Source organism: Chiloscyllium plagiosum, chromosome 11, assembly GCF_004010195.1.
Source record: "Chiloscyllium plagiosum isolate BGI_BamShark_2017 chromosome 11, ASM401019v2, whole genome shotgun sequence".
Lineage (NCBI taxonomy): Eukaryota > Metazoa > Chordata > Chondrichthyes > Orectolobiformes > Hemiscylliidae > Chiloscyllium > Chiloscyllium plagiosum.
In genome coordinates this window covers 57640152-57654776 of record NC_057720.1, presented here as the reverse complement: position 1 = coordinate 57654776, position 14625 = coordinate 57640152, and the positions used below count along the sequence as shown (strand labels likewise).

The 14625-nt window shown below is 37.9% G+C and overlaps 1 protein-coding gene across 3 annotated transcripts in view; it reads left to right on the top strand.

Moving 5' to 3' along the window:
• Nucleotides 1-3453: 3453 nt before the first annotated feature.
• Nucleotides 3454-14625, top strand: part of dnajc6 (DnaJ (Hsp40) homolog, subfamily C, member 6) — a 140367-nt gene continuing 129195 nt past the window's right edge. The window contains exons 1-2 of one of the 3 annotated variants that reach the window (XM_043699437.1): nucleotides 3454-3555; nucleotides 5883-5976. In XM_043699437.1, the coding sequence (XP_043555372.1) occupies nucleotides 3490-3555; nucleotides 5883-5976 (160 nt within the window). In that variant the 5' untranslated portion in view covers nucleotides 3454-3489. Of the gene's footprint in view, nucleotides 3556-5185; nucleotides 5276-5360; nucleotides 5379-5882; nucleotides 5977-14625 lie in introns of those variants that run through there. The other 2 variants (XM_043699441.1, XM_043699439.1) reach the window with 2 other exon arrangements.

The window sequence follows — 14625 nt, the reverse complement described above, 5'->3', positions numbered from 1 at the left end:
CCGGGAGTTCTGTCATTGTTGTGTTGGGAGGGGGGAGTTTCAAGGGCAGTAGTGCGTCAAGTGGAGGAGATGCGCTGGAGGGCATCGTCAACCACATGAGAAAGGAAGTTGCGATCATGGAAGGAGGCGGTCAGCTGGGACTTTGAGGTGGAATTGGTCATCCTGGGAGCAGATGTGGCAAGGTGGAGGAGTTGGGAATAAGGGAGGGCATTTTTACAGGTGGTAGGATGGGAGGAGGTGTAGTCTAGGTAGCTGTGGGAGTCAGTGGGCTTGTATGTCTGCGGTTAGTCAGTTGCCAAAGATGGTGATGGAGAGATCCAGGAAGGTTTCCGACTGTTCCACATATCCGACAAACAGGCACGCATAACTGGGTCTTGTGGGTGCCCATGGCTACCCCTTTGGTTTGGAGGAAGTGGGAAGATTAGAAGGAGAAATTGTTGAGGGTGAGGACCAGTTCAGCCAGGTGGATGAGGGTTGATTCTCCTGCTCTCAGATGCTGCCTGACCTACTGTGCTTTTCCAGCACTACACTCTCAACACACTTCCAACAGTAAGAGTAAAGCAATCGTGGAATTGAGTATCTTGAGACCATCTCCTCAGTGGCTTCTACCATTTTCTCACCTTCCCATTTCCCAACCAACTACACCAGTGTTACCTTTTAACCAGATTCTACCTCCCTTCACACTCTCCCCAATCTCATTGTGTTCCTGAGACCAACCTCCTGTCCTCAGTCTACTTGGCTTCCTGGATCCATGCCAAGGAGAAAGTGAGGTCTGCAGATGCTGGAGATCAAAGTTGAAACTTTATTGCTGGAACAGCACAGCAGGTCAGGCAGCATCCAGGGAACAGGAGATTCGACGTTTCGGGCACAGGCCCTTCTTCAGGAATGAATTGGATCCATGCCAATTAAAGGTAATAAACGGATCAGCCTATTCAGGTTGTGTCTCGTTCAAAACCTCCATCATTTGTGCCTTTCTTAATTAACAAAAGACTTTGTTTCTCTACCCTCACAAATCACTGCTCAGCCTCCAAACATGTTCCCCTCAAATCCTTGAATGTAGAGCTTTCAGTTTGAATCTTTCCAAATTCTGCTACAGTCCTTAAATAGCCTCAGTTCATTATTGAGTTTGAAGATATCATCTGTAAAGTTAAAATGTACTGCAAATAGAAAATACTGAAATAGAAACAAAGCATCTGGCATGAGAATAACACTTAACTATGACAAATCTTCAACTGAATTCAACCAGCATCAGTGAAGGTGTTCAAATTATACCCAGACTTCCAGTATGCAAGAGGGAAAAATTTAAACAGTCATTCCTTGTCACCATGATGATGTGGAGGTGCTGGTGTTGGACTGGTGTTGGACTGGAGTTAAAAATCACAACACCAGGTTATAGTCCAACAGATTTATTTGGAAGTACTAGCTTTCAGAGCGCTGCTCCTTCATCAGGTAACTAGTGGAGCAGGATCATAAGACACCAAATTTATAGCAAGAGATCATCATGTCATGCAATTGAAATGACATTGAACAAACCTAGATTGCCATGAAGACTTTCATCTTTCAGAATGGGTTGCATGCTTCAGTTCATTAATACGTGAATCCCAGAGCTTCTTTTCAGTCACATTTGAGGTAACTTAAGGTTTTAAAAAAGTGACATCTCAGCTGAGACAATATATTAAAGATGTGAGGTTAGAATCTGACTCAAGATTAGGATGCAGACAGACTCTAACCTAGTGCATTTAGAGCTGAGATGTCATTTTTTAAAATAAAACCTTAAGTTATCAGAATGTGATTTAAAAGTAGTTCTGGGATTTACACATTAATGAACTGAAACCTGCAAACCATTCTAAAAGATAAGAGACTTAACAGCAATCCAGGTTTGTTCAATAACCTGTGACTAGCGATATGCCCCAAGGATCAATACTAGGTCCACTGCTTTTTGTTATTTATATAAATGATTTGAATGTGAACATAGAAGGTATCGTTAGTAAGTTTGCAGATGACACCAAAATTGGAGGTGTTGTGGACAGCAAAGGAGGTTATCTCAGAGTACAATAAGATCTTGATCAGCTCAAACAATGGACTGAGGAGCAGCAGATGGAGTTCAATTCAGATAAATGAAAGGTTTTGCATTTTGGTAAGATAAACCAGGGCAGGACTTAAGTTTAATGGGGCCATACGGAGTTTTTCAAACAAGGAGACCTAGGGGTTCGGGTACATAGTTCTTTGAAAATGGTATCACAGGTAGACAGGTTGGTAAAGAAGGCATTTGGTATGCTTGCCTTCAATGGTCAGAACATTGAGAAGAGTTGGGACATCATGGTGCAGCTGTTAAGGATGATGGTGAGGCCAATTCTGGAATACTGTAAACAGGTTGCCCTGTGAGAGGAAGAATATTATTAACATTGGAAGGGATACAGAAAATACTTAAGGATGTTGCTGGGAATGGAGGGTTTTAGTTATAAGGAAAGGCTGGGACATTTTTTATTCCCTGGAGCAGAGGCTGAAGGGTGATCTTATAAAGGTTTTTCAAATCATGAAGGGCATAGATCAAGTGAATAGAAAGAGTCTTCTCCCCAGAGTAGGGGAGCCCAAAACTAGGGAGCATGGGTTAAAGCTGAGCAGGGAAAAATTTAAAAGGGACATGACAGACAACTTTTTCACAGAATAGAACAAGCTGCCAAAGGAAGTGGCAGATGCAGGTACAGCTATAACATTTTAAAAGATATTTGGGCAGGTTCATGAATTAAAAAAAAGGTCTAAGGGCAATAGACCAAATGTAAGCAAGTCAGACAAGTTTAGTTTAGGAAACCTGGTCAGCATAGACAAGTTGGACCAAAAGATCTGTTGCTATGCTGTTCAACTGTATAAACCTAAATGAAAACTTCCTCATCTTGCCAGAAAACAGAAAGAAATTCTATTCAACAGTTTTCTATAAAATACCTTCAGGCATTTTTTTTCAATTGATAATGCCTCTCTTTGCAAATGGGGAGCACATGGATTCAATCAAATTAATGATCATGTTAATATGATAGTTTTGTCAATCAGTACTTCATAGTTAATTGATGCTCGAAAATATCTTACCAATCCATGCATTATTCTTGTTTTTCTTTTACCATGGACATTATTAGTCTCTGCCTCTTCATTAGGTACAGCTCCATAGGTAACAGGTACTCTGTGGTATCTAGTCAAAATACCTCAACAGTAATAATTATCAAACAAGGAAATGGTGGTCATCCCAACTGAAGCTTATGTCCTCACTTGACATTTATTCATGTGCATTTGCAGCAGGGGTATTGACCAAGTCCAGTTTATCCAATCTGGTGCATTTGAACCTAATTGTTGTTATCCAGTCCATTAGTATTCGGAGCTAATTATCAGATCCTGACAACCTTCCCACTGCAAGCTGGAGTCAACTAAACTAGCAGTGTTCAAATTTTGAGATCTACTAATTATTTGGCTTAAGTATTAATTGGATAAACTTGCTGAATGAACATTACAACTGTTTTTTCCTTTTTTAGTTGTTGGGCATTCAGACTGCCCTATATTCCTCAGGTATAAGATTTGTGCACTTAGCCTTTGTTGAGGATTGTCTGTTGTATCTTCTTCTGTATGGTCTGACCATCTTGCAGGCATTAATTATTTATGCTTTAAAATATTTTACTTTATTTTCTTATATTTTATGGTTATGTACTAATTCACTGAAATTGTGATGCATTTTTCTAGATAATAACATGGAAGATAATAAAAGAATGGGTTACCTTTGTGCTAGAAATAGTACAGCCAAAATGTTCTATCAACTGTAAATTATGAAAAGTAGAAAGTCTCATGTTTTAAAGATGTCTTTCTGGACTTTGTTAGCTTCTTTGTCTCTGCATGACTAGATTTTCTTGAATTTTCCTGGATCATTAACTTGTTTTTCTAGTTTTATATTAGAATATTGAAATGAACAGAGAATTTATGCTTGAGTTTGGCAATGATATGGTGACCAAAAATATTTTCTTCAGATTCAGAGGTGCATTTGAGGCAATAATACTTTGGTAGTATGTATTATTGTCAACCTCACTGAGTAGTGGTCTCACCATGTTTCCTTTCATTGACTGGTTGTACAGTAGGATTAGCAAGGATGCGTAATGAAATGTGTATTTCAAATTCATTCTAACATTTAGAAAAGGGTGAGATATTAGGGAGACAATTAGTGAGAGAGGTTAAGAGGAAATGCTTAATGGACCCAAACCTATTTTTGAACCATCAATAGCATAACTTCCCAAATTACTTTGCTAGTGAAAGCAATATATAGTACAGTACTGAATCATTTAGAACAGAAAACATTCCAGGTTTTTTCATGGTTTGGATGGAGGTAACAATTGGGTTTGTGCAATTAGTATCACTGATACCAGATGACAGATGGTTGGCAATATCTGTCCTGCAAAGAAGAAAACAAACTCATAAAAAATCTTTATTAATTTTGCATTTGGTTATTGGTGAAGTTGGATAGTAAAATTAGTTATCCAAAATCAAACTGATTTCCAATGTCTTGGTAAATAAATGCATTCATGGAACTAAGGCTGTTTGTTGAATCTTTGATTTGTTTTTATTTCAGCTAAGCTATCAATAAGGATATGTACTTATTTTTGCAGCCTCAGCTATGAATTGAATAATTAAATCATTGATTTCCATTGCTGATTACTAAAGCCTGGAATACTGGTTTAGGGAGGTATTGTGTCCTCTGGTGCTAGGCAGAGGTAGCAGACACCCTGCTAACAATCACTGGTTTGGTCTTTCACAGACAAAGAATCATCATTTGGCAAGCATATCCAGCATAAGTCAGTGCCTTCAGGAAATGTGGGGGAGGAAAAATTTGGAGGAGACATTTTTTTTAAAAAAATCACATTTTAAGAGCATGTAAAAAAATCTAATACATCCTCTTGATAAGTTGACTTTCACTGAATCAGCAGAATATTGTTGTTTTGATTTTAAGCAACTGCAATTCCAGCAATTCTTTTTTTCCCCTACCATCTATGTGGGTCATGCCAATAGTTGTTTGTTTCCTGTGTTATTGTATGGTCCTGCCTACTTGCACAAGACACAAACACACAACATTGTTGTGCATCAGCAGCCATGGCTAATTGGATACAATTTCAGTGACCTTTGACTGGATGCGAATGACAAATCAAAGGTCAGCACTCTTAGCAATCCAGCTTGGGTTCTTGCACATTTCTACAGTTGATGAGAATGTAGTAAAAAAAAGACTTAGCAACGACAGCAACTGAAGGTAGGAATAAACATTTGTTTTATAGTTGTTGGCAGCAAAGAGGGTAACCAAGTATGTATTACATTCTAAAATGCCTGAAGCTCATATTCTGTTATTGAGGAAGGTAATGCTATTTTTAAACTTCTGTATCAAATTATTAAGTGACACAAAAGCTTTTAAGATCCTTTACATAAGCATAGCCATTGCTAAAGATTTCATTTTGTATGTTCACATCCAAGAGTTTATTAGCAGTCGCTTATGCATTGTTTTTAAAAATAATCATATTTTCAGAGAAGGGAATTACAAATTTAATAAGATTGTGGATCATTTAAAATTCTATAAAATATAATGCTCTAAAAATGGAAACAGTGCATTATTTATTGATTGTGTAAGTTAATAATAAATGTTCACTTACTGCATACTGTTAACAAGGCTTTAGGATTCAGACTCTTACCGTATAGGTTACTTCTGCACCTAGAGTTGGGCATTAGTATCTGTTAAACAAGAATCATATTTTGCTGCATTATCTCTTGTGCCAATACCAGTGCTACTCAGCGCTTTCCATGCAGATAATCAGAAACGCTTCCCACTTGCAGTTTTTTTTCCTTCCCCCTTCTGCATCTGACAGGCTGATGGAGATTTAAATCTAGTAGCAGTCAGCTGGAGCAGGCCCAATACCTACCAGAGACCAATGTGGCACCAAGAGAATGCAAAATTAGAATGTAAGTAAATTTTACTGTACTTTATATATTTTGTGTTTTAGATACAAGCCAAACAGTGTATATTAACATTACTATAGCATGTAAAAATCTTATAGATCAATGTTCATTCTGAAGAATCGTGATGCTCAACAATTATTCTTTTAACAGTTTGTCATGTGAGAGAAACAATCCCTGTGAATACTTGTAAAATTGGGAAAAAATAATTGAGGTTATGACCTTTCTGCCCTAAATTTCCTTTCAATTTGTTGCCATTTGTCATTGAGATTAGTGCAAAGTTCTGATGTTTATTTCAGGGTATTTTAAAATTCTGATCTAATTTTCATCAGTGCAGCTGTAGAAAATGATCAGATTCTGCTGTGGAAAAGATTTAAAGATTGCAGCCAGAAATAATTTTCCAACATTGTTGTAAAATATTTGTAAATTAAGTATTATGTCATAACACTAGAGTTTCTATTTTTTATTAATCTTCAGTTTGGATTTTAAAGGTTCTAACTGAATTGTGGAGAAAGGCACTGCTTTTCTTGAATATGAAACATGAATTGTTTTCTCAAATGGAATTTTTAGTTAGTGACTAATCTTGTTTTATCTGTGGTAGTTGGAGTACGTAGCTGCTTTGAAGACATGTCAGAATGGTGTAATGTTCGGCAATTGTGTTAGTGCCGTCTGTCCACAGTAATCCCAAAGGTCATGAATACCTGAAGCGTTTTAGGAAACACTGTAGAATAGTTAAACAGTCTAAAAACAAAGATATGTAGGGCTATGTCTTCAAAACAAATATGCTGTAAGAATTGTTGAATCTCTTTTTTAATGTGGAAATATCTATTTTAAAACATAGCTAGAGAATGCTAGGGAGAGGGTAAAACATAGCTAGAGAATGCTAGGGAGAGGGCAAAACCATGTGCAAGTGCTAAAAGGGAATCCCATTTCTAGGATCTAGATTTCATTCTAATTGAGTGCGATGAGATTGGAGTGTCTTAGAATGGTCTTGAGCAAGATTAAAATGGAAGCAAGTCCATAGCACAAAACACTCCAACTGACACATTTATTCAGAGATGCTTTGAGAAGAGTCATTTAGGGGACAGAAGACTGAGGGCACTTTTCAATTTACATTCCTTATTTAAGTGGCTTAGAAGAACAACATAGGGAGGTATACTGGAAGCTGTACCACAAATATAAATCATACACTGCCAAAAGATGTAATGTTTGAAAGGATGGAATAGAAAAACATTCATCTGCCTCTGTAAAGTACAAACCACAATTTGGGAATGTTTGCAGGTGCAGGACACAAATTACTGTTTTTATTTCATTCACAGCACTAATATATTTCCCCTTGATAAATGGCTCAAAGGCCAATGAACCCCTATGGAAATGTGCTAATTTAAAAATGAGTTGCAACTTCAAATACACAGGGTGGGAGCGTTGGTTGTGGGGAGGTACAATACAACATTAAACAAACTAGAAATAGAACGAGGTGGACTGTTTTAAACCCAATAATCGCTCCGTCCCTTACTTAACAAAATTATTTACCTCTTCCCCTTTTTTTTTAAAATAAAATGCAAGGTACTGATTCCACCACATGTTTCAGAGGAGAGTTCCAAAGAGACAAGTCCCTTTTTGAGAGAGAAATTTCACCTCATCTGTTTTAAATGGGGGACCCTTAGTTTTTAAACAGTGAATTCTGGTTCGTCCCAAAAGAGGGAGTCTACTTGCCTGACAAAGCCTCCTCAGTATTTTACTTAAGTTCAATTAAACCACTGCTTATTCTTCCAAACTCCAGTAGATAGAAAGCTAGCCTGTCCAACCCTTCCTCAAAAGGCAACCTGCCAATTCTGGGTATTGGGCTAGAAGACTTCCCTGGACTACTCCCAATGTATTTATGTCCTTGCATCAATAAGATGATTGATACAGTGTGCGATACTCCAGATCAAATTGTTTGATAAAACTATTGACAATAACCTTCTCAGGGACATTGAGTTTGGATTCCACTTGGGCCACTCAGCACCCAACCTCATTAGAGCCTTGGTTTGAATGTGGACACAAGCTGAATGAGATGTGGTGAGAGTGACTTCCCTTGACATCAAGACATTCTTCTTGATGCCATAGAGTCAATAGGCATAACATTCAATACCTGGAAGTGAGTTTTTTAAAAATCAGGAAGGAAAATCTCTGACTGGTATGTCTCCACAAAGGAAGCTGGTTGTGGTTGGTCAGTCACCTCACCTCCAGAACATCTTTGCAGGAGCCCCTTAAGGGAGAGTCTTATGCCCAACCATTTTTAGCTACTTCATCAATGACCTTTCCTCCATTATAACATTGGAAATGGGAATATTTGCCAATGTTTAGCACCAATTACAATTCCTCCGATACTGACATAGTCTATCTTCAAATGCAACAGGACCTGGACAATATCCAGGTGTGGGCTGACCAGTAGCAAGCAACATTTGTGCCACACCAGTGCCTGGCAATGACCATCATCAATAAGAGAATCTAACCATTATCCCTTGCCATGTAATGGCATTACCCTTGCAGAATATTCCGCCAACATAATCTTGGAGGTTACCTTTGATCTGAAGCTCAATTGGATTAGACAGTAGTGAGAAATTCTGCAGTGATTAAATCACTTCTTGATTTCCCCAAAACATATCACAGTCTGCAAGGTACAAATCAGAAGTGTGATGGAAACCTCCCTTCTTGCGTGGTTGTGTGCAGCTCTAACAAAACTCAAGAAGCTTGACACCATCCAGGACAAAACAGCCCTCTTGATTGGCACCACATCCACCCCGTCCTCAGCCAATGCTCCGTTGCAACAGTGTGTACAATCTACAAGAAGCACTGCAGAAATTCACCAAAAGTTCTTAGACAGCACCTTCAAAACCCATGACCACTGACCATCTAGAAGGACAAGGGCAGCAATTCATGGGAACATCCTCTTCAAATTCCTCCCCAAAAACAAGTCACTCACTATCCTGACTTGGAAATATATTGTGTTGCCTGATCAAAATCCTGGAACTCTGTCTCAAATGGAATTGTGGATCGACACCAAATGGTGTACAGTGCTTCAAGAAGAGCTCACCATCACTTTTTCAAGGGCAGCTAAGAATAGATGACAAATGCTGACCTAGCCAGCAATGCACAGATCCCATGAATGATTTTTCCTTTTGGAAAGGTCTCACCACTCTACCGCATAACTGAAGTATAGCCCCCCTACTTTTGTTCACTTCCCTTTATAAATGGAAATGTTCTATTAGCTTTTGTCGTTACTGGCTATGCCTGCATACTACCATATTACACTTTGTGCATGAGGATATCCAGATCTGTGTATCTCAGAGCTCTGTAATGTCTCACTATTTAGTTTTTTTTAATTCGTCCTGTCAAATGGACAATTCACATTTTTATTCCCTTAACTGTGGGTAAGAGATTATGATTTCCTGCCCCCCCCCCCCCCTCCCCCACCATGATTTTTGCCATGCCTTTCAGATCAGCTTTCATTATTTCTACCTGTTTTATGTCCAACCCTATTGTGCGGTTACTGGAGGGGGCCTGTACATTTCTGACAAATGATAAAGCCAAGAAAATCACTTCTCATTCGTACCTAAGCTGTTTCCACATCCTGGTTTCCTGAACTTTTGGTTATTACTCCCTATTGTGCTTTTATCATGAATAACTAACAAAGTCAACTGTCTTGTTTTGTCTACCTTCCTGTCATTCCAAAATGTCCGATATTCTGAGATTCAATCCAATCCATTGTCTTGCAGCCATGTCTCTGTAAAAACGTCTGGATTGTGTTTATTTTGTTTCTATTTGCACTCACTCTGTTTGTTTGTCTTCTGTGGAGCCTTTCATTTCAACCTTTTTTTTACTGATTATAAATTGTAGTCTTATCTGTTGGTTGACTTTTAGATTCACACACCATCTCTTTGTCAGTTTATCATTTCACATTTTAATCTTTTCTCTTTGACCTTGACTCTACTCTTGATTTACCACATCTTTCCAAATTTGATCCCTTACCCCTACTACTCAGTTTGAAAAATGTATTTCCTCAGTTATGCAGTTGGCAAGAACACCAGCTCTAGTACCATTCAGGTGGAGATCATCCCATTGGTGGAGATCCCACTTTTCCCAGTACTGGCGTACAGTACTCCAAATGTGGCCTCAACTAATGCCCTCTCATAGGGAAGACTTGTTAGAACAAGGTTTAAATTCCAGTCCCTTAGCAATGAAAGCCAAAATTCCATTTATTGTTAATTATTTGCTGCACCTGCATGCTAACATTTTGTGTTTCATGCACAAAAGCATCTAGATCCCTCTGCACTTTTTTGGAGTTAATATTGTAAATAATAGTCCGCCTTTTGATTCTTCTTACCAAAGTGCATGATGTCACATTTTCCTACATTAAACTCTATTTGGCAAGTTTTTGCTTATTCACCTGACCTATCTATATCTCCTCGCAGATTCCTATGTCCTCCTCAGAACCCGCCCTCTCATCTATTTCTGTATCATCAGCAAATGCGGATTAATTCCATGCTAAAAGTCACTAATAAAGATAGTAAATGGTGGCCCTCAGATTGATCAACTTTAAAGATGAAGTAATGCTGCCTCTGTTGTTTTATGGTGTGTCAGCCAATTCTCAACTTCACGTATTGTCCTAAATTCATGCATGAGGATATCCATGCGTATCTGCTTCTATCTTCTATAAGGTGCCATATAAAAAGCTTATCGGATGCCTGTTGAAAATTCAAATACCATACATCTGCATGTTTCCTTTTATCAACTCTACCTGTTATATTCTCTATGAAGTCTAGTAAACTTGCCAAACATGATTTCCATTTCTTGAAGCTTACTTGACCCTGTGATTGTGATAAGCTTGCCTAAATATCCTGCTATTTTTTTCCTTTTTAGTAATGGACTATAGTATTTTTCCAGCACCGATGTTATGCTAACTGTCCTACACCCTTTCTGCTTTGCCCTTCTACAAGAGAGAGAAAAACATTTGTAGTTTTTCAATTTGCTAGAACACTGCTAGCATTTAAACAGCTAAAAAGGGAAGTGTTAAGTAGACCACATAAAAGCAAGTGTGGTGAAATAGGAAGTTTCTATTGAAGAAATTTCCAAGTTTGACATATGAGCAGGAAACAACAATGGGGCCATCATCACTGGAAATAGACCCATGAGAGAGCCGGGAGCAAAGACCATTATTGAATATAATGTGCATAAAATAAATTTGGGGCCATTATTTTACTTCGGTGCTGAGTCAGAAATTTAGGACTATGTTACCATAATATCTGGATTGTGCCAATGAGATATGAATGTTACAGAATGCTATGGCAAAATTACTTTGTTCTATAATTGTTTTGTTCAGTTTGCGAGGCAGTAAATATGTATTAAGAATTACATGTAAACTCACGGCATCTTCAAGACTCCTCCAAAGCTTCCAAGAAAACCTACCAGCAATTAATTGGCAGGATGGCGACTTGAGGGTAATTTTTGTTGAATGGAGCATTTTGTAGCCGAGAAGAACTGCAAATTTTATCGTGGTACCAAAGGAGCATGTCTACTCTTGATCCAACAAAAGACAAGCTTAGAGGTTGCATGTTCTATCTGCTAACCTACTGCACCTGGGCAAGAAGGTGATTGCATCCTCCCACTTCAGACCTTGGTTGAAATGCAAACAAATTTCTGTAGAAAACTTTAAATTCAGGAGGACACCACCATCCCAACTGTGTCTGCCAGTATGTCAGAATGATACTGTGTAAACCTGCTTTGTCCTGTATTACCTTGAGTTTAGTTTGAGAGATGATCTAATTGAGAAATTTTAATAAAAGGATTCAAGGAGAAATACAGAGCAATTATTTCCCCTGGAAGAATCCTAGCAAAGGATAAAATTTAAAACCAGAATGAGGCCAATTAGAAGTGAAATCCGAAAGGATTTTGCAGTCGGATCATAACATAAATGAGGTTTCTCACCAAAAGACTGGGTTCTAGGTTGATGTAAATTTTAAAGATCATGAGATTTTTGATGGGGAAAAGGCATCAGGATAGCTGACTCAATGATTGGCATAGATTTCAGTGACATTGGCCAGATTTGAGGGGTTAAATTGCTCACTTCTGTTTCTATTTTTAAGGGGAATTTCTAACGTTTTAATCCATTGCTCCTATTTTGGTATGAATTGGACTGGGAAAACCCTGTGTCATGTCATTTTCTTTTGATCTGTGAGGCCAAACTTGACCTTTTTATTTAATACCTCATTAATCAGAGGGTATTGTAACAGGGCAACTCCCACTCAGATCTGCATTGCAGTGTCAGGCTAACTAATATGCTCAAGTGTTAGAGTAGGCCTTGAACACAGAAGTGTGCTCCCATAGATCCAAGGTTGAGACAAGAGGAGAAGTGAACTTATTTTTGTCAAAGAGCTGTAAAGTTATCGTATGTTGATGGGCACACTGAGATCAGCATTCTAATTATTGCAAGCCATTTAGTTTTCATGATTTAACATAATTTACCTCTTTGGGTAATGGATAGCAAACATTGTGCAAAGCTGACTGCTCATGTTTGAAATGTGTATTATGCTCAAGATTTTGAAACAAAAGCTAACTTGACTTTTAATTTGGTCTTAAAGACTATGTACCATGTCAGAGTTTGTTTACATTGAAACCATCTGAGGAGCAAGGAGATGATTATTTTATACATATTTTTTTCTTTTGAATTTCAAATCACTTTTTGATTCTGTTTCTCTTAAGAAAAGAAAAACAACAAATTGTCTCCTTTCCTAATAAAAAGTTGGATTCCAGACCAAAGGTCTTCCGTTAGTTTGACAATAGACGAGAGGTGCAGGAGTAGGCCATTCTGCCCTTTGAGCCAGCACCACCATTCATTATGATCATGGCTGATCATCCTCAATCAGTAACACTGAACTATGGTTTGAAACCACAGGACTTGGGTGGTGGTGGTGATGGAAGACGAAATGTTAGTATTTAGTGTATATACATCTTCAATCTGCACCAAAATTACTCACCTACAGAGTCAGATGGCATTGAACAGAAGGTGTGAAAGCAGAGGTGAAAAATGTGTTTAAAAGCAAATTAGCTCTTGCTCTGATATGTTGCTGTAATTTGAGAAATGTCTCTAACATCTATGAATTTTTGTGCTTTTCTAAGTGAAATATCATGTTATAACACACAGGTAACAAGCCAAACAAAATCAGGGTAACTATTACTGGATTTAAAACAGTGAATTAAAACATTCAAAACGCCTCAATTGTTTAATTGTTCCTAACCAGACTTTACAAATAACAGATTAGCATATCACAGAAAATATAAGGCAATCTATTTTAATGTTTACAGTCTAAGTCCTATTGTCTTTGATCATCGATCCCTACTCTGACACTGACAGATACAGGTAATGGGTAAATCCAGAAAAGAAAATGAGTTGTAATTTGCCAGTTCATTAACTGTTTAAACTTTTGAATACCAGACTTTGGTGAAACCCTTGGATGATGGGTTGGGTATTATATTGGATGGTATATCTTGTTTGAATTCCAATGTTAACAGTCTGTGAAAACAGCTTCCAAAGACCTCTGGACACTTTTGCTTATTTTTTACAGATTGGGATTCTTTCCTTAAATTTTCTGACAGGTTGATAACTAGAGAGACCAAAAAACAAAATTCACCCAACCTGGAAGCTTCCAAAACAAACCTGCCCCCCTAGCCAAGCATAGTCAAAAGCCACTTGACTTTTTCAACATTCTCTGCAGTGGCTGGTATGCACTGGTCCCTCCTTGATTAACCAGTTCAACATCCAACTGGGTCCTGAGGATAGCAACATCATGATGCAGTTTTTCTACAGTATCCTGAGCACAATAATTAACCTTGGTTATCTTCTCAAGCCAGTTCCCAACAATAAACCTCTATCCTTTTTTTAAAGACAAAAAAAAGGTGATTGCAACTTCTCAACTTCTGCTCTCCATTTCAAGTCAAAAAATAAGAAAAGCCTCTATTGAAATGTGGTGTGTGTATGTATAGCTGAACTGAAAGGTTCATTTCCAGACGTTATGTTTGGGTTTCTTTGGCCTGAAAATGGGAAACGAAAGCAGGAATTTTCAGCATTGCTTCGCGTGAGGTCCACTGAAGATGTTAGCTAGTAAGGTAACGAAACGTCTGGAAATGAACCTTTCAGCTCAGTGACTAAGTACAAATTGATAAATTAAAGTAGATTGTAAACCACACGTTATATATGAAATATGATAAATAAACAAAGATCAATTTAATGGAACTTGCATCAGTCAAATCTGCATCCATGTCAGTCTGAGGTCATCAGGCAAGTCCATGCTAATGGCTCAGTGTCCTTTTTATGATTGTAACCTGTTTCAGACTTCAGAGGTTTTGGCTTCCAATCTCAGTTTCTACAGAAACTAAGACAGAAACAAGGAGGATCAGTTTCCCTTTTCAATTAAGGTCTTTCCCAAAAACACTAATTTTGTGATGGAATCTGAGTTTTGTTAAATTAGAAGTTGTTGCAATTAACAAACAATTAAACTACCAATAAAGGAAAAATGCAATGCTGCATGAAGAATTTGTCTGCTGGAAATCGTAAATTAAAAACTAGACGTGCTCTGTTTTTATTGCAGATAAGCTACAAATACTAATTGTATA